This window comes from Lepidochelys olivacea, assembly GCF_965140295.1.
Source record: "Lepidochelys olivacea isolate rLepOli2 genome assembly, chromosome: 2".
Classification (NCBI taxonomy): domain Eukaryota; kingdom Metazoa; phylum Chordata; order Testudines; family Cheloniidae; genus Lepidochelys; species Lepidochelys olivacea.
The window spans coordinates 74828967-74850217 of NC_140412.1; the positions used below are offsets into that span (position 1 = coordinate 74828967).

A 21251-nucleotide genomic window follows, 5' to 3' on the forward strand; every position below is an offset into this window, starting at 1 on the left:
CTTGATTCAGAAGAAATTAGTTTTCTAACCTAAACAGAAGCGAGACCAAGTAGAACAGTTCTTCTTGCTGCCCATTCACAGGGGTACCCTACCTACTGATAGTTCCACTCAGACAGCTCTTGAAGAGCATCTGAAAAGTAAATGTTTTATCTAAACACAGCAAATATCTGCTTCTTCACACACATTACATTGGTTTTAGTACATTTAATTGCTAAAAAGTAAAATTACCTGCAGCCTTCGATATATAACTTGTGCCCAAAAGCTACAACGTTGATTAAAATCACCAACCTGCCATACAATTTAAAACAGAAGATTAGTCAAATATGGTATTATAAATCTATTACATTAGTAATACAAAATACCTGTTATTGCACTTTTAAAAAAGTTACCTGAAGAATTTCCTTTAGACTATGCACAGTTGGGGGCAGGTACAAATTGGAAATCTGTCCTTCCTCACCTACATTGACATGTCTTGGATCAGGCTGAGCCGTAAGAATGTAACAAAAGCTGGGAGGAGGAAGGTTAGTTTTAATCTGTTGAAAATAAATTTAAAAAATGGGAACCAATTAAAAGTATTTCAATATGAGCAATAATGATAAGTAATAATACTTAGGACTTACATCACACATTTTCAAAGTGCTATGCAAACATTTAACTGATACAACACCCCTGTGAAGTAGGAACTGATGAAAATTTAATGTTTTCATGTCACTTGTGAAATCAGTTTGTAAGAGTCATCCTTTTTCCTAATTTGACATTGATCCATAGCTCAAAAATATCACACAGTTTGGCACAATGGACAACCACTATGACTAGTTTGTGACAGGGCAGTTTTGAGAGTTACGAATTCTATGATTTTCATGTTTTCAAAAAAATGTGTGACTTCTGAGACTTCGGGATTTTTTTGTATGTGGGTGGGTGACAGTAAACAGCTGAAGCAGCTTTACTGAGAATGCTGAAAGCTGCCAAGTTAAATCCTGGGCAGCACAGAGAGAAAATGGAGAACAGCAGCAATTCAGCAACAACATGAACTTTTCTCTCTGCTAGGACCAGCCCTTATTTCCCTTAAACTGTTATGTGATGGAATAACCACACTAGCAATCCCCATTCAAAGAGGCCTCAAACTGGAATAGCTTCTCAGGATGCAGGGTCAGCTCTATACTTTTATTTTTATTTACCAGTTTGTAAAATTCTACTCTGGGGATGTTGTTTAGGAGTTAATAAAGCACTTTATATAATAAAGGAAAGCTGGATTAATGAAAACAGCTGTTCAGCCATTAAAAAGTACTTCCACATAAGAAAAAAAATGTCAAAACAAGATGTTTCCTTTTGAATATATCAAAAAAGATAGTTTGGTGTATGTATGGCACAAGAGAAGTCTATTCCAGAGACCTCTTCATACAGTAACATTTTATTATTCATATTTTTAATTATATCTAAAGAATGTGCTTTCTAGACACATTTATATCAATAACAAATGTATCAAAATTAAACAACATACTGCCAAAAATTGGAAGCAATAATAAACTTCATTGTGGCATCTTCAAATATTAGAATCCTAGGTTTGTGAAATACACTTGAAGTGTATGACAATGGAAAGTTTCCTCTCTATTGATTATTTATTTATTAAAGTAAAAGAATTTAAAACCAAATAAAAGTCAAAACAATATTACACAACATTTAAGAGTTCTGCTCCATACATAGATGCTCCCACTGCTTCCTGCTTGTTGCAGCACATACATCAATCAATCTTTTTGAGACTTGTGAAATACCTAGATTGTATGAGGGGTGAATCAAGGACAGACCAGTAGTTTTATTCAGAATTGGTCTTGCTTTTTTAGGTTAAGTCAGAACTTTAATGGTATTATTTTAAAACATCAGGGTTTTAATTTTGTTCTCCAATGTAAACCCCTTAGCAATGTAAAAAGTATGTTGTAGCGAAGAGATTCATGGGATTTTTCCCCTGGAGTAACACACGATCACCTTTTCAATTTCCTTTGTGTTGGTTACTTTTTTCCCCATGGGTACGTTTCTTTATTTTTAAATCATGCACACCCAATTTATAAATCTGTATAGCACCTAACACAATGGGGCCCTGCCCTGGATGAGACCTCTAGGTTCTAATGTAATGCACATAATTAAATAACACCAAAACCTTCTCTCCAACATGAGAGTTATACAGGAATACCAGAACAGCATAGGCACTTGATTCTCAATCATTAAAACAACAACACATCTCAAAACTTTCCCATCAGAGTAATCCTCCCAAACAACACACAATAGACAAAGTTTCTTTTCTGAATATAATATCAATTAAGGGAAATTAACAGATAAAATCCCAGATTTGCAGTGCACATTAGCATCACATTTTAGTTTGAAATTCACAGAAATGCTCACACTATTTTTTATTATGCCAAGATTGTTTTAGTGCTCAGTTAAACCTCCAGATGATAATCTTTACACAGGATGAGTACCACAATCAGAATCACTCCAGCATGCAAAGGAAGTTAGAACAGCCCTTACTTTGACCTGTAGAACGGTCCTGTCCTTGCTGAGTTCTACAGTTATATTTTCTGGTTTGCCTTCATAGCATCTGATCTAATTTGTATTTCCTGTAGAAGGAGAGGACTACCAAACTAGCGACCAACGCTGTATTCCACCATGACGTGTAAAGAGAGTACACATGGAGTACACATCTACAGTGGTAGATGAGCAGTGGCGGATTAGCCACTGGGCCAACAGGGCCTGTGCCCGGGGGGCTCTGGAAAAATGTACACCCCCATGTGCTGGAGGGGATAAGGGGGGACTGCAGGCAGAAGGGGTGGGGAGGAGACCCTACAAAACAGTAATCCGCCTCTGTGGATGAGATCAAGGTGTTGGTCTAGGGCAGGGGAGGCCAACCTGAGCCTGAGAAGGTGCCAGAATTTACTAATGTACATTGCCAAAGAGCCACAGTAATACGTCAGTAGCCCCTCATCAGCTCCCCCACCCCCCGCTCCCAACACCTCCTGCCGGCTGGCGGCCTCACCAATCAGCGCCTCCCCCTCCCTTCCTGCACCTCCCTATGAGCTGTTTCGTGGCATGCAGGAGGTTCTGGGGCGGGAGCGAGGGCAGGCTCAGGGGTGGAGTGGGGGCAGGGCCTGTGGCAGAGCCAGGGGTTGAGCAGTGAGCACCCCCCCCAGCACACTGGAAAGTTGGCGTCTGTAGCTCCAGCCCGGGAGTCAGTGCCTATACCAGGAGCTGCATATTTATTTCTGAAGAGCCGCATGTGGCTCCGGAGCCACAGATTGGCCACCCCTGGTCTAGGGGATGGGGGTAGGCAGTTAGTCTAGAATGAAGGGAGAAGCACTAGAGCATAGCTGTATGGCTAAAGGGACTGGGAGAATCTGACAACCCAAACAAACATGTGCACACTATACGTACAAGACCTTTAATTTTGGATGAAGAAACACAGTTCAGTAAAATACACCTTACCGCTTCACAGTCTTGACTTTGACCAGGAACTTTTAGAGGCACTAATGGAGGCCACAAACTGTCTATCAGACTGAAAAGTCCCAATGCCCTTAGGAAAAAAAATACAACCTGATTCAAAATATTTTCAGTTGAACATGCTGCATTAAAAAGACATTTAATTTGAATCTTCATATGATTGTGAAAACAAATCTAAGCCATATTTGTTCATCAGATTGATTTTTGTGGGGCCTAATTTAACCCCCATGGTCTCTGCTGCAGAGCAAGAGAGAAAAAGAAAGATAATTAATTGCTAACTATCAAAGTTTCATTTAATTCTTTGCCTATAAAAAGATGCAATATTGATAAACACTGACACTGTACATGACACATATCAATCCAGTTCCTTATTCAAGAGTTTTCAATCTAGAATATTTGCAATAAGCAGAGTAAAACTAAATTTGCTGCTGAACTAAAAATGTTTGACTTTCTTGCTTTTCTCTGACCTCAGAGGTCTACTGGCCATAGAACCTTATAAGAAAGCCAGGGTAGATGTGATATTCTAATGTACAAAACAAACAGGATTTTGTTTTTATTTTAGTTATTTTTAAAATAACATCGAGCGTTCATTATACATCATAAAGAAGCACAAATGGGCACAGTCCCACTTTATTTTTCCTTTGCATTTCATCCTTTATCCATTTTTTTAAATCTAAGTACTCTATTTTGCATTTAGAAACCTACATACAAAATGGACAAACCCCTTGAATAAGTGGACTGGGGTGAGACAAGTTTAGGGAAAGAGGAATAACGGTGGATGCAAATAAAAAAGAAATGAATATAATACTTTGCTCTTCTTTAATGTCTTCCATTCAAGGATCTCAAAGTGGATTATCAACATTCACAAAGCTGATTTTATAGTACTTTGTACACCTTTGATATCCCTCCTACTATTAGCTGTGCTTTTCAGATGGGAAAACAGTGGAACAGCAAAGTTGACTACATGTGTCTAGCAGAGCCAGGAGGAGAATCTAAGGGCTTGTCTACATTCAGGAAAGTTAAGACAAATTGAAAATTTATAGAAGTGTAAGTTAAAGCACATTAGTTACAGTGCATTAAAGCCCTGTTTGGTCACTCTCATTTATAAGTAAGGTGGCCTTGATGTTTGTGGGAGGCAGCGTGGTCTCATGGCTAGTGCAGGGAGCTGCATTTGGGGATTAAGCTACAGGAACCAAGGCAACCTTACTTCTGTATAAGAGACTATACATAGAGGTTTAATGCGTGCATGTGGAGGTCGCAAAGTAAGAGTGGAATAGTTAACACTGGCAATAAACTGTAGAAGCTCAGCTGCACAGATGACCCATGCCCTGCCTCCAACACCCAAGGGATGATTCTGTCTCCTCCCAGAGGCTGTGTTGGTGCCTCACACAGGAGGTGTGAAGTTTGCTCTTATTACTTACATTTCACCAGGGAAGGGTAACTGACTTTTCTGTGTACAATGGGAAGCAGCCTATCTTGCTTGAACTAGAAGCACCTAATTGCTACTCTGAAACCTAATTGCACAGTAATTCACACCACTTGTTTACAAATCAGGGAAACAAAATTACTTAGCAACTGTCTATCTACTAAATATCTTGGCTCCACACTTTCCTTTGATGTTATTAGTCAGACTAGTGGCATGGGGGTTATAATACCAGAGGGATCTGCAAAGGTAGAAATCAAGTTGTGCTTCTCTCTCTCCCAGGCTGGAAATTCTGTTTTGGAGCTGTTATTTGTGAATGCTGGGGGAGTATCAGTCACTGCCCCTTCCAAAGGGCCTGCTTCCCCACCCACATGGAATCCAGAAGGCATTGTATTTGCATATCAACACTCCAAACAGTCATGGACTTTGCTTCCTAGGCAGTTGGGGAGAAGGGATTGGAAACCACACAGGGACTATATCCTCATCTTTGGAAAATGGTTTCCCCGAACAATGAATGAAATTAATCCTGCACAGCAAGCTGGTACAAGGCCTATGCAACCCTCATGTCCCACCTGAGCCCAAGTTTCAAGGATTGAGGGGTGCACAGGCTGTGTGTATGCAGGCCCTCTGGAAAAGGCTGTCTGTCACACAACACTGGTAGCACTTGCTATGGAACCGAGCCAACGTGTGCAACTACAGCGGGCTCTGCGCTAGAGTGAAGGGTCAGGGTTGACCCACAGTGAGTAAGGAATTTCTTTCACTGTATAATAAGAAAGGTGAACTCCCTGCACATTTGCTCTGTGTTTGTGCATGGTAGTGGAGGGGGGAATAATGGCAATTTTTTTTTTTTTTTTACATTTTTGTGACAATGTTTTTGAATATTTTTATGACAAAAGAAACACGGACAAAATAAAAATAAGCAACAGGTGCAAGGAAAAAACCATCATATTTTAAATAATGTTCTTCTTACCTAAAACAGAAAGAATCTAATCTAATACTCTGTAGTCTTATTTTTCCTACAAAAAAAGGGTTGAATCCCTTTTGTAAATTAAAAACAAAACCCCTCAACTATGGAGTCATGACCAGCAACTCCATAACAAACTAAAAGATGCGCATGGAAAAAATCCTTCCATCCCACGCCGAATGCAGAAATGTGTTGTCTATCGATAACCATAATGTACAAGGATGCAGGGAATAGTCATCTTATGACAAGGACCCCTCTCCATGTCAAATGCTCTCCCTTTCTCTTGCCCTGAATCTTTCCAGCTCTGCTCACAGCCCATACAAGTAGGAACTGTTCAGGTTTGTTTTTACATCCATTATACTTGAAAATCATTATTTACAACTTTACTCTGAAAAGTTGAACATGCTGCCTCTTTTTCTGTAGATCAGTAAACTCCAACTGTCCATCTGAACCCTCAGTTCTGGTTGAGGTTTTAATAATCCCTATTGTTAAACAAGTTGAACACACGGTTGACAGAATGAAAAAACAACACCACCACAAACGAAACCACCACCTCCTGCATATGCAAAAGTAACTCATGACCTATTTAATAAATCATCTTAAACCACTGAATGGAACAATTACTAGAAGATAGATGCTGATATGAACAATAACAGAGACAAGTAGCTGCCACCCCCACCCCCTTGGAATAAAGAATGTGCTGCCCCGTTCTGAGGCTGCTTTCATTTATACACCCAACCACCTCCCTCCCCAGTTTCACATTTCAGCAGTGTAATCAGGAAACACAACCACCTTCTGTTTCTTACCTTTTGTCTTTTAGTGTGTATGTGTGGCGTAATCTGTGATTTTTGATAAAGAAGGTAGATATTATTGACATCTGTTTAATAGATGGGTGAGCTGAGACTTTGACTTTGTTGACACTACAGACATTTTTGATAAATTTCTCAACACTGCTAACACCAGCAACATTAGAAGCTCTAATATAGACAGGTGTTTAGCTGCAGACAATCTTTTGGCACCATGTCACCTTACCCTGCCGGGAGAAAGTTTAACTGATGCACTTGAAGCTGTTGACTATGTTTCTAGATTAGATCTATATTAGTTTTTCTTCAGCAAAATGCAATTTATAAATATTTTTACTTAAAAATCATGACACAGCAAATTCAGGAGAAAATGAGACAGGATAAAGAGAAAGGATAAAGACCAAGACAGACAAAAGAAGAAAAGGACAAAGAAGAAAGAAGGGAGAGAATGGGTCTACGAACTAGTAAAAGGTAAGAAGCTAGGTAATGTAGTGTAATGGTTGCAGAAGGGGACAGAAAGCAGGAATCCTGGGTTCCATCCCAAGGTCTGCCATAGGCTTGCCATGTGGACTTGAGCAAGTTACTTAAACCTCTTTGTTTCTCAATAAACTCCACTATAATGGGCATAATATAGACCTACATCACAGTGGTGTTGAAATTAATACCTTTAGAGTGTTTCAGGATCCCCAGATGAAAGGTGCAAAAGATCTACATGTCCTGATCACAGCTAGAATTGGAAGAGAAAGTCATATATGAAAACAATATTCTTCTTTCATTTCCAGCTAGAGAACGCACATCTTGTGAGAAAACTTGATCTCATGAGACTTCCAGCCCTGTCTATAGGCCAAAGACATTAGGATATTTACCCAAATTGAATCTTCAATCTTTTGGCTTACTCATCAATACTAGAGAACACAGTAGCGAATATCTGGCATACACACCATCTTTCTTTTGGCTAAATCACCCTGTCAGTTTTCCAGGGAAAAGACCATCCGTATCGTAGAACACATATATTACCTCAAACATGTTCAGTGGAATACACTTAATGAAACAGAATATGGTACCTGGATTTGGCAGCATCAGGGATACTGGAGAAGTGCAGCATAGAAAATCTAAAGTCGTGGCTGCTGGAAAGCACAGAGATTACACAATTCCTTGTAGGAACTGGCATCGGTACCTCTACCAGTCCATGGTGCTGACCTGAATTTTATGGGTTAGTAGTTATGACTTGCTGCTGATCGCATCCAACCAGAAGACTACAGGGTACAAGAACTCAGAGAGTTCTGTATCAGGAGAGGACCCTCTGGGTGCCTGGCAAAAACACTTGCACTGAGGATAATACCGAATTGATAAAAACTTTATTGAGATTAACAAAAGAATAATAAATGCTATGAAATTTATGACTGCAAAACAGTGAAATAATTCCAACCCCCCTAATGGTAACATTCCTATTATAAGTTCTTTAATTTAACATACTCACGTCCTTCCTTGAGGACTCGGTAATAGGAGGTGAAGGACCAGCCTTACTCCTGGCATGCCCGAAAACACGATGGTGCTGGCTTCCCCAATAGTTAGGAATGTTGAGTAGTTATACTATACTACACAAGCGGAGCTGAGAGCATGATAGAAGATAGAATGATAGGTAGATAAAAAGATAGTCTATAGAATATAGCAGAACAAAGAAAAGAAAGAGCTAAAGACTAAAAGAGCGCAGAAAGAGCTACAAGCTAAAAGACTGCTAAAAGAGCTCAAGACTCTTCATTACAAGTTATTTTATAGGATCCTGACACTATGTAATTCAGGCCCAACCTATTATACCCAAAACTTATTTGCGTACCCTAAGAAATGTATGGGTACCCTTATTCTATATGTTAGTGGATTATGACACTTACTCTCTATAAATTAATAAGGATTATCTCACTCCAAAAACCGCCAACCTAGGCTCTCTTGGTGACTTCCAGGTTGTGGTATACACTGCAGTTACCAACCGGTTGCAGATGCCAGATAAACCTGTTCAGTGTTGTATACACTGTTGGTTCCCCAAAGTTCAGGGACCATTCCTATCCATTCCTATGTGCCAAAGGTTACCAGCTTTTATGCTGACTTACTCTTAACTGATTATACTTTTAGCTATTTAGTGGATCTTACCGGATATAGGCCGGTAGGCTTCTTGCATTTCAGCAAAACTTATTCTATGTATAATTATTAGGAAACACGTATCATATGCCTCAACACATCCTAAATTCATAGGAATTAATACTGATAAATATAAGAATGAAATGGATTAATTCAGAAAGAGAAACATATTATTTGATACAGCTTCCTGGATTAGTAGGATATATTAGCTAGCAAAGTAATCCTATGGGCTATAATGGGGCCTGCAGAGCTTCTTCATCTAGTTGCTGAGTAGGATAATTATTGCTTAACTGAGCCTCTTATAACAAATATAAGTCTTATTTCCAGCAATATAGACATACAGGCCCTGCAACCCCAGCATACACTAGAGAGAAGCCAAACTGCTCTTAGAAAGCAATGGTCTTCCACTGTCTTTGAAACTTTCTGAAATTACAGAACAAAAAATCTCTCTTCAATACTGCAATAAAAATCGCAAGAAAATGTTTTATTTCACCTCTTTCCCCCCCAGCTTTAGTAAAAAAATATTACAGAAAGAGACAATTTTAAGACACAGGTGTTTGGGGTTTTTTTGCTTGCATCAGGCAAATATTACAACACACAAAAATAATATTAAGGGGGGGGGGTGGAAGCAATTACTTACCTTCCATGAAAGATTTCCATTTGTTCAACACTAAAAACAAATCCACCCCCCAACCCCATCCCACACACGGCATAAATCTGAACAGTCAAAAGACAAGGCAAGCCAAATGTAAATCTGTACTTGCCAGTCAGCACTGCTTCCTCAACTTCCCTTGTTATGCATAGTCATTGGAGAATGTATGACATGAAACAATATACACTCTTAGATTTCAGCTCTCCATACACCTATGGGAGCCTGGGGGGAGGAGGAAGTCAAAACCTGGAACTAATAACTCAGTATTTCAGTCAAATTGTACTTTTTTTCCGTTTTTGTTAACTTTAGCTAGTGTGATTACATTCTTTATGGGACATTAGAAATTACACATACTGCATGGAATAATTTGGATAGTGCTAACCAAAAACTAAAATCCATATCACATCACTGAGAGACTGAAATGCTTTCTTATACCATATGAGGCCATTTTGTACTCTCAGATATACATATAGGTGGTGGTGATAGATAAAAAATATATCCTCACCAGTTTAACGGGCCACTGACAACCTAATCAATAATCAAAGTTTGTTAAAGGAAATAGAATACACTCAATTAGATACTAAATTAGTTTTGATAATCTATGCAGTTATTAAAAACAGTAAAGAGTAAAAGTATCTTAAAACATTAACTTATTTAAGTTATGCTTTAAACTGAGGCACTCAACTTATAACCACAGCAATTACTAAATGGTTTCAAGGACCTCAAAACCTCAGGGAAGTGGGCGGTTCCTTTAGATGGCACTCTTTCGGAGGAGGAAAAACCAAAATGAAGGAAATTACAATTTCCTTGCTCTCTGGCCATTGCATGTTTCCTGTTACCATCCAGCAATTGAAGAACCATCTTTGATGGCAGTTACCAGTCATCTATGTGGTCCTGCATAACTAACCATGTCTTTTTAGAAAGCCAGTATGTGAAACAGAGTATTAGAAAAAGTAAATCAGAGCGAAGGGTTGGAAGAAAAGATAAGGGAGAGAGAGACCCTGAATTTCAGGAAGGGCTAAGTGATGTACTGACTAATACTAACACTTGTAGCTAATTTACATAAAGATTAAGATATGTGTGACAAGACCTCATGCAATAGGTGCCGACTATCCATGGGAAAAAAATAGTGGGTGCTCAGCACCCACCGACAGGCAAGCGGATCAGCTCCTCCCCCTCTCCCTCAGTCCCTCCCACCAACCGGCGGGCCCCACCCATCAGTTCCTTCCCCTCCCTCCCAGCACCTTCTGCCCATCGCGATCAACTGTTCAGAGGCATGCAGGAGGTGCTGGAGGGGAGGGGGAGGAGCAGGGGAAGGAGGCGAATGGGGCGGCAAGAGGTGGGGTGGGGGTGGCGTCTTGGGGAATGGGTGGAGTTAGGGTGACCAGATGTCCCATTTTTGGGGGGACTTTTTCTTATATAGGTGCCTATTACCCTCCACCCCCATCCCGTTTTTTCACAGTTGCTGTCTGGTCACCATAGGTGGAGTGAGGGTGGGACTTGGGGCAGAGCAGGGGGGGTCGAGCACCCCCCGGGAACTCAGGAAGTCAGTCCTCTGCCTCATACAGAACATAAACTGCTCATCATAGACGGTCAGGCATAATCAAATAAATCGTATTTCTATAGTATTTCCCATCAGAGGAGCTTATAATGATTTAAAAATACAGTTCTGCCAAAACTTTTTTAGCCAAAAAATGCAGATTCAGGCTGACTGAATTTTGCATTCACCAAATTGCTTCAGTAAAAAAAAAAAAAAAAAAAAAAAAAAGTAAAAAAAACCCCTAAATGTTTTGTTTTGACATTTTCAAAATAAAACACTTAGATTTTTTGATTCAAAACAAAAAGTTGTTTAATTTTATTAAAAAATAAAAAGTGTTTATAAGAGCTCGAAAACTAAACCAAACACTTTATTTTAGGTCAAACATTTGTTCGACCCAAAATTATTTTTTCCCTTTTTAGCTCACTGAAAATTTTGATTTTTTGTTTCAGGTCAACCCAAAAAGATTTTTCCCCCCAAAACAGCCAGTGAACAACAAAACCAGTTATCTGCACAGCTCTATTTAGAAACACTGGGTAAAATCCCCACCGAAGTCAATGGCTAAAATCCCATTAAGTTCAGTGGAGCCAGGATTTCGCCCATCAATGAGGTAAACTTTACAACAACTTCCAAACATAGGTATTGTCATAACAGACCACAGGACCAGCTAGTTCAGCATCCAGCCTTTGACAGAGACAGAAGGACTAGATGTTTCAGAGGAAGATGCAAGAAACCCTGGAGTGAACAATTATGGAACAAACTGCCATAAGAAAAGTTTCTTCCCAAACCCCATCAATAATGTAACTTTGGAGGTCTGCATTATCTATAGAAATGTCTAATCCTTTTTTGAATCATGGTAAGGTTTTAGCATCAATTATATCTTTTAAAGCGAGTTCCCAGGCTAGTTAGGGATCATGTTAAAGTATTTCTTTTTATCACTTTAAAATTTGTCTTTGTTTTGTTGATTATGCTTTTATATTCTGAGAAAGAATAACTAGAAGAAATGGTTACTCATCCTGTGTAGTCACTGTGGTATTTTGAGATGTGTCCCCTTATGGGTGCTGCACACTAGGTACGCTTGTGCCCCCTGCACCTTTGATCGGAGAGTTCTCATAGCAATGTGCGTTCGGCCCACATGTGTATTACTCAGCCTCATGCTCCCTGACGTTGTTATATAGCACTACACACGCGAACCAGACTCAGGTCCTTCTCTACTGTGAAGCTCTATAGCAAAGAACTCCGAAGCAGAGGAGAAGGAAGGCAGGTAGTGGAGTACCAACTGAGGGACACATCTTGAAGAACCAGTTATTGAACAGAGTGAGTAACCATTCCTTCTTCTTCAAGTAGTGTCCATACACTAGGTGACTATGGAGCAGTTCCCTCTAAGCAAGAGGGGGCTTCAGAATTGAGTCCAATACCAAGAAAGTATAGTCAAGCTGAATGCAGCATGAGAAGCTCAGTCATGAGCTATGGCATGATGCTCAGCAAACATATGTATAGAGACACAAGTCACAGCGCTACATATTTCAATGATGGGAACATTTTTGAGAAAGGCTTTAGAGGTAGAAATAGACCTTGTAGAGTGAATTTGTATGAGCAAAGGTGCTTGGATATTGCAAGATTGATAGCAAGAACTAATACAATCGGATATCCATTTGAAAGTCTTCGTTTAGAGACTGCAGACCTCTTTGTCTGCAAGCGAGACAAATAATTTGGGAGTCCACCTGAAAGGTCTAGTCTTGTCAAGATAGAAGGCCAGGGCTCTCCTTACATCAAGCATGTACAACAGCGCTTCTTCTTTGCTTAGGTGAGGTTTAGGATAGAAGATCAGAAGGTCAATGGGTGGGTTAAGATGGAACTTGGAAGATATTTCTGGTAAAAACTTGGGATGTGGTTATAATGTCATCTTGTCCTTGAAAAATAATTTGAAAAGGGGGTATATGCCATAAGGGTCCCTATTTTCCCAACTCACTGAACCAAAGTGAAGTTGTTTTAATTGATAAATGGAAGAGTGAGCAGGTAGCCATGGGTTCAAATGGTGATCTTGAAAGGCATTTAAGAACCAGACTGAGGTCCCAAACTGGAGTAGGACTCCTGATTGGCAGAAAGAGATTTCCAAGCCCCTTGAAGAACCTCATGGTCATTGGGTGGGCAAATCTGGAATAACCTTCGACTGGAGAATGGAAAGCCAAGATAGCTGCCTGGTGGACTCTAATGGAGCTCACTGACAGGCTTGTGTTTTTTAGTTCTAGGGTATAGGTCAGTATAGCTGGCAGCAATGAGATTGTTGGAAGAATGTCACACCAGCAGGCAAATCGTGTCCAATTTTGTACGTAAGTGTAGCATGCACACTGTTTTTTTTGATGTGTAACAGCACTCTCTTTACTTCCTCTGAGCAGGTTGTTTCTAATCCCATGAACCATCTACCATCCATGCGCTGAGATGAAGAAGTCCAAAATTGGGGTGAAAGATCTTCCTGCCTTCCTGGGAAAGGAGATCAGAAGTGGCCTGGAGAGTGATTGGTGAGTAAATGGCTAGCTTTATCAGGTAAGAAAACCACGTTTATCTGGGCCAGATCAGAACTATTAGAATAACTCTGGATTTGGCCTTTTTTATTTTGAGTAGAACTTTGAATATTAGAGGAGTTGGGGAAAATGCATACAGTGGACCCAATGACCACTGAAGATGAAAGGCGTCCCCCAAGGAATGGTGATTCAGCCCACATCTGGAGCAGAACTGGGCACACTTCTTGTTCATTGCCAATGTAAATAGCTTTATTTGCGGGGTGCACCATTGCTGGAATATGTGGTGTAGTATGATGGATGGTATTCAAAGAAGTACCTGTTGAGTGTGTCTGCGGTCACATTCTGAACTCCTAGAAGGTAAGCTGCTGTGATGACAATCTGATTGGGTATGCACCAATGGCAAAGCTTGACAGCCTCAGCACACAGAGAGGGGGATCTTGCCCCTCCTTGTCACTTGATATAGAACATACAAGGCATGTTATCCAACAGGACCTTTATTTGTTTACACCTAATTAGTGATAAAAACTGGAGACAGGCATATCTGAGTTCCAGGAGGTTGATGTGCAGAGTGGTCTCCTGAGGCATCTACCTGCCTTGGGCTGAGTGTCCAGATGTGCTCCCCACCCTAGCAGGGATGCATCCATCATTATGACACTGTTGGGGAAGCGTGGGTGAAAGGGACTCCTGCACAAACATTCTGAGGGTCTTTCCACCAAATGAGTGATTCTTTCACACAGGTAGGTATGGACAGTAGCGAAGTGAGACTGTGATTGTTCAGTGCCACATAAACAGTTCTGAGCCACCCATGAAGGCAATGCATTCAGAGTCTTGTATGGTCTATAACAAAACTGCCAGCTGCCATGTGCCCCAACAGTTCTTGACTGGGGTCTGAGGGCTGATCTGGATTGTACTATGTTGGATATGGCCATGGATCTGTGCATTGGGAGGCAGGCTCTTGCCTCTATTGAATTTAGATAAGTGCTTATGAATTCTAACTTTTGTACGTGAGTCAAGGTGGATTTTTTGAATGTTCAATTGTAGGTCCAAGTTGATTAAGAGGTCTACGGTGACACAAGTTGCCCATGAGTTTACATCCAAGGAGTGACCTTTCAGAAGCCAATCACCTAGGTAAGGGAACAAAAGAATTCCTTTTCTGCAGAGGTGTACTGCTACTACTGACATAATCTTCAAAAAGACCCTTGGGCAGAGGACAGGCTGAAAGAGAGCAACCTGTACTGAAAAACAGTCATGTCCAACCGTAAAAGGTAGAACTGTTTGTGAAATGGGTGGATCGCTATATGGAAATATGCATCCTGATAGTCTAGGGCTGAGAACTAATCCCCCTGGTCCAGTGATGAAATTATTGCTGCAAGTATCACTATTTTGAATTTTTGAACCTTCATGTAAGTATTGAATAGCCTTAAATCTAGGATGGGTCTCCCACCACCATTCTTTTTTTGGAACCAGGAAATATCTGAAATAAACCCCCTTCCCTCTGTGCTGCCTCAGAACCAGTTCTATAACACCCAAGAGTAGGAGAGAGTCTATTTCTCGTCGAAGCTGGTTCTCATGAGAGGGGTCCCTGAAGAGGAATGGGAAAGGAGAGTTGGCAGGCAGAAGAGAGGTAACTTTTGTGTTGAGGTCTGTATGATCTCTGGGAGCTCGATAATTGGGTGGACAAGATTTCTGCACTGTCTGGGACTCACTAAACTTTTCTCTTGTGGGCACTGGGCAGGTGTATAGACACTGAGAAAATGCAAAGTAGCCTTGCAGTCCTTCAATGTGCATAGTGATTCGTCCGTGCTATAATCGAACAGTTTAATACTCCATCAAAAAGAAGGGCTTAAACCATATTTTGGATCTCCTTTGGATATCCTGAAAGCTGTCGCCAGGAGGCCCTCCTTCTAACTACAGCTGTAGAGATCGAATGAGTGGGAATATCAGCAGCGTCGAGGGAGGCCTGCAGAGATCTTCTGGCGAGCCACTGGTCTTCTACAATAATGGCCTGAAATTGCTCAGTATGTTCAGCTGGTAGATTCTCAATAAAAGAACTCTCAGCTTGGCATAATTTGTATGATCATATTTAGCCATTAATGTCTGGTAGTGGCGATTCTGAATTGCAAAGTAGCTGACAAATATGATTTTTTTTCCAGACAGATGTAGGTGCTTATGATCCTTGCCATAGGGCAAATATTCAGCGTGGAGCTGCCTTCTACATTCATTAAGCACATGAATCATCAAAGAGTTAGAAGAGGGATGAGAAAATAAAATTTATGAGTCCTTAGATAGGATATAATATTTCTTATCCACTCTCTTGCATGTAGATGGAATTGAGGCCGGAGTGTACCAAATAACCTTTGCAAGGTCTAGCAGGGCCTTCTTAACTGGCAAGGCACTGCAGCAGATGAAGCTATATGGAGGATGTCAAGGAGTTTATGATGTGGTTTTTTGCAGATCCCTCTTGAGGAAGTTAAAGAGTCCGCAGTTCTCTTGATGAATTGTTAAATCTCTTTAAAATCATTTGGAAGGGATGGAGGAGGTGGCATAACTCCTTCATCAGGTGACAAAGAAAAGATGTTGGCCAGTGGAGAGATGTCTTCATCAGCTCTAGCTTCCTGTTTCTCCCAGGTTTCTCCCTGAGGTTCCAGTCTCCTATAGAGGGAAAGTGATGAAGGTTGCCTATCTCTGTGATGGGTGGTGCTTGAGGCCCTAGAAAGGCTGGCCCTGGTGATATGCTGCCCAAGGGTCCCTGTATGGCCAATGAAGTGATGTATATGGTGTGGTGGCGGCATGCATGGATGTTCATACAAATGAGATGGTGGTTGAGGTTGTCTCTCGTGACTTCAGAGACTTCCTGAAAGGGGCCTCTATAGCGGTAGTGCCCAAACTTTTCCTGTTGTGCCCCCCTTACCAGTAATGAAATCTGTCCATGCTACTCCTCCATTACTGCACAGTTGGCTCAGCAGAGGAGCTTAGGCTGAAGGCAGAGCTGGGGATGGAGGAGGAGCTGGTCTGAGGGCAAAGGGTGAATGAGGGCTGAGCTGGGCTGGGGGGGGGGCAGGGGGCTGAGTGGAGTTATGGCCGGAGCTGGGCTGCAGGCGGAGTGGGACTGGATGGTACTTCCTCCCTGCCTCTCATAGGGGCTAGCCTGAGCCCTACTGCGCACCCCCCAAATGCTCCTCCATACCCCTCCTAGCAGGGTATACCCTACAGTTTGGGGACCACTGCTTTATAGGGATGGAGAGGAGATCCCTGCACAGATATCTGGGAAACCGAGGCAAGATCGTCAAAAGAATCCTGCTCTTCCACTCTGTCATGGTGAAGCACTGGAAGAACCCTGAGGTAAAGCCACCAGTACTGGGCAAATCTGGAAGTCCCTGGTACAGAGAGTATATTGGTCCTGAGCAGTGGTGAGTCAGGCATGTCAGACACAGCTAGGTCTCGGGGAAAGCAAAACTCCTGTGATACAGAGATTGTTGTTGGTACTGTCTCCCTGGCCTGCACCAAAGTGATAGTGGCCGAGACAACTGATGATACCATGAATCTCAACCACTCTGAGAGGAGACCAGACAGAGGCTGAAAGGGCTTCTTCGGTACCGAGTGAGAAGTAGTAGAGCGCTTCTCGCCACTTTGCTCTACTGGTGGTACCGTTGACCTCTTAGAACCTCAGACTTTGCAGTCTTTAGGTCTGACAGTGCCCTTAGTACTTGAGGAATGAACAGCTTTGTGGGTACCAGGTTGGAAAGCAATGGTTGCCAAAGTAGCTGAAGTCATTGGAGATCATGATCTCTTCAGGATAGATTCCCTACCTGGAGAACTTGAGGGACAGTCTTAGCGGAGAAATCTGCAGTATTCCTCTGAGATGCCCTCGAGGAGTGGGGTTCAGAGGCAGCGGACTTAACTGGGGAGCGGTGCGTAGAGTGGTGCCGTGGCCTTGGTCAGAAGACAGGTGCAGCAAGCTCTCCATCATAAGGAGACAAAGTTTGATCTCCCTGGAGTTTTTTTTGGCTCTACATTTTAATGCAAGGCAGAATTTGCAGTTTTGGGAAACAGGAGATTCTCTGAAGCAATGTATGCAACAGGAAGGAGTATCTGTCATTCATTGAGATTGCCTCCCAGCATGACAGGCAATGTTTGAAACCAGGAGAAACGGGCATAACCTCCCAGTAAAGTAAAAACTATCTATATAGAAGAGGAGAGAGAGAAAAAAATTGAAAAGTTTTTTTAAAACTAGCATTACTTACTACTACTAAGAAAACACTATAATAAACTACACAGTTGACGTAAAACTCAATGCAGACAACTGCAAAGGCTCCATCTCAGGCCAAAGTGGTTGAAAAGGAACTGAGGGTGGTTTGCTCATGCAGCCTTATATCACAACTGCATGAATCACAAGACCGAGTAACATTCATGCATAGGGCAAACAGATGAGAAATCTCCGATCAAAGGCGCACAGAGGGCAAGCGTACCTAAAGTGGAGCACCCATAAGGACACTACTTGAAGAAGAACTAATAGTTTGCTTTTGGAATTGTTATCCTGAAGTCACTTAGTGCCTGCCTGACCAGGGAAAAAGGTTTATAAACTAAAGGAAAACTTATTGTATGTATTCACAGATTTCTAGGACAAAAGGGACCATTTTTATCATCTAGTCTGACCTCCTGATTAACACAGGTCATAGAGCTCCCCCCCAAATATTTCCTTTTATACTAGAGCATATCTTTCTTTAAAAAAAAAATCCAATTTTCAATTAAAAATTGCCAATGATGGAGAATCCACCATATCCATGGACAAATTGTTCCAAAGATTAATTACTTTCACTATTAAAAATGTACACCTTATTTCTAACACCATTCAGAACTAAAGTACCAACACAGAGAAATCCATAAGTGTAGACAGACAAGCACCAGGTACATCACAGCATACAATTTTAACTTCCTGTAAGGAACCATTTCACAGGCAATTTGCAGGTTACTTTTCCCCCCTCATGCAATCTTTTATTGAACACACTACTCAATCTTTACACATAACTGCATCCACTTGGGTAGTAATCATACTGAGGCTATCTTGGAAAATGTGGAGTATACTCCAGAGGGGAGGTGACATATAGGCTGGAATGTGTACAGCTTGGACATTGCTATCTACGTCCCTGGAGGAAACCTGGGGCAATCTCACTTCTCTTTTCCCAAGAGACTAAATTTATAAGATTGGCAAGTGGGCGGGGGGATGTTGAGAAATATAGAATATACACATCAAACACTAAATGGCAACAAATTTCACTGTGTCTGCTCTTCTCTCTCCAAACCTTCATATTATTTTAGTCTCTGTTAGGTTGACGCAAAAGGTGCAGGTCAGGGAAGATAGGTGCAGGTCAGGGAAGATAGGTGCAGGGAGGGTTGGTGGACCAATGTGAATGAGAATAGCGGAGAGGAAAAAGATGCCGAACCACATGCTATTAATCCAGCTTCTACAGTAATGACTTGTATAAACTGAGTAAGTCACGATAGCTTCTCTGTGACTCCACACTATCCATCTGCCATATAAGTCAGCCAGATACTGGACAATGATGTCAGGGGAAACATTTCTTTCTTTAGTTTCCTAACAGGGGAAAGGGTTCATTGCTGTGAGAGCCTTGCAGAAGGTGTTCCTTGTAGACACTAGGGCCCCAATCTTAAACCAGTCCAATGGGAAGCCTTCCATTAACTTCAAAAAGCTTTAGAACAGGGCCTAAATGAACTGCATAATCCTAGACTGTCCTTTGAACCAAAGGCCCATCCCAACCCCAACAATCACAGAAGTGGAGAGAGAGCCCCCAGTGACCGTCTTCAAAAAACAACACTGGGAGACCCTGTACCCAACCTCTTCTCTCTTCCCCCACAGTGGAGCTGCATGGGGATTACTGCAGCCCTACAGCAATAACCATCATAATTCCAATGGTCAAGATCTGCACGGGCTGCTCTGGGTCAGGATATTGTTGGATCATATTAAAGAAGTTCTGTATTAAAATCACAAATGAGTTTGATTCCCCATAGTTTAAATTCCAGGGTATTACTAATTAAGAGGTCTCTTGGTTTTTGCTACTGTTTCTCTCCCTCTACGTGTGAAACCTGCAAGCTGCTAATTGCGTTAGTACATTCTAAGACAGAGTCTGTTCTCAAAGCAATTCACACAGAGAGAGACTCAAAGCAATACTCTGTAACAACAGAAACAGCACCCAGAGACTCCCCGCCCTTTTGTTGTATTAACAATTGTGATTAAAATAGAGATAGAGGATGTATGTGGATGGATGCTTGGTGTGGATAATAACTGAATGATCAAGGAAGTGCCAGCCTAAGAATCCAGTGTCCACCGGCTGAAGAAGGCGTCAAGTGGAAATAACCAGAAGACCCCCGGAGGGCAGACTGGAATCCACCCAACAGCCTCAAGAATGGGAGAACCAAAGAACAAGATAACATCTAGCAGCACAGAGCCGTCAGGAATGTGCTATCTGCTGATTGATTCAGCAACAGCATAATGAAGCAATTCCCATAGACTGGCATAGGAAGAAATTCCTATAAAAATGGACTCTAGAAAGCGAGAACTTTGGGGTCTGATTCTGCAAACCAACTTCCAGGAGCATCAGATGAGCATCTGACACGGCTCTGCTCCCTCCTCAGCTTCCAGGCCACCTGGCCAGTGGCTTGGCATGAGCAATTCTAAGGCTGGTAACTATGATAACAACCTTGCAGAACCTCTGTGTGTGTGTGTGTGTTTGTATGAATGAATGTGTGAATAAATATGAGATTGAATGGAATGTTATAGCTATAACCAACTGCTTACTATGATTCTTTCTGTATTCACAATAAATGTGGTATTTTGCCTTTTCCCCTTTAATAAGATCCTGCTAATTTTTATTTTATTGGTATAACAATTTGGTGGAGAATTGCAAAAGGGGGAATATTGGTAAAAAACCTCAGTTATTGTAAATATTGGTGTGCATACCGCCAGCTCTATTGAGCTAGGCATTTCTATTAGGTTAACCAGACCTGCTGGCCTCCGAGAAGGTAGCAGGGAAAACAGATTAAACCAGACCTGCTGGCCTCTGGGAAGGTAGCAGGGGACCTGCTGGCCTCCAAGAAGGTAGCAGGGAAAACAGATTAAACCAGACCTGCTGGCCTCCGGGAAGGTAGCAGGGGACCTGCTGGCCTCCGAGAAGGTAGCAGGGAAGAACAGGTTAACCGGACCTGCTGGCCTCCGAGAAGGTAGCAGGGAGAAATAGGTTAACCAGACCTGCTGGCCTCCAGGAAGGTAGCAGGAGAAAAACGCATAGATTAAGCTATGATTTCAGAATCTAGGCTGTGTCACTTGCTAAGTAATACCAGGAGTGACAAAGAGATTGAAATATCCATGTTAAGATGTTTAAAAGAAAACAGGGTAAGCCAGTACCAGAGGGAGGAATGGAGTCAGAAGGAACTCCAACCTCACCTTTTGTTAAAGAAATTACACCTTTTAAACAAATCCTTCAAAAATTTGGGCACAGTCCTTGGACTAAACAAGTCCTAGCTGATGTCTGCACTATTTCGGACCTGGAGGATAGATTGGCTCAGTATATCCTCATATACAAACCTTCTAGTGCTGCCAAAAGAGATGCAGCAGCAATTTGGTTCTTGTGGGAGCCATGTAAGGATTCTTACCTCCACTTGTCTTCATGTAAAGAGAAAAAGGCACAAACGGAAAAGGGAGCA

The 21251-nt window shown here is 41.6% G+C and overlaps 1 protein-coding gene and 1 long non-coding RNA gene across 5 annotated transcripts in view; one reads left to right on the forward strand and one right to left on the reverse strand.

The window, feature by feature from the left end:
- The window catches only part of SPIDR (scaffold protein involved in DNA repair), a 336133-nt gene that overhangs the window by 22079 nt on the left and 292803 nt on the right, over window positions 1-21251 (reverse strand). For all 4 annotated transcript variants that reach the window (XM_084620824.1, XM_084620825.1, XM_084620827.1 and 1 more), the window contains 3 exons: window positions 3475-3562; window positions 390-533; window positions 229-288 (listed from right to left, as the gene is read on the reverse strand). In XM_084620824.1, coding sequence (XP_084476950.1) covers window positions 229-288; window positions 390-533; window positions 3475-3562 — 292 coding nt within the window. The remainder of the gene's footprint in view (window positions 1-228; window positions 289-389; window positions 534-3474; window positions 3563-21251) is intronic.
- Window positions 11463-15794, forward strand: LOC311516603. Its single transcript, XR_014710459.1, has 3 exons — window positions 11463-11614; window positions 13404-13526; window positions 14571-15794. It is a non-coding gene; the product is annotated as an uncharacterized lncRNA (long non-coding RNA).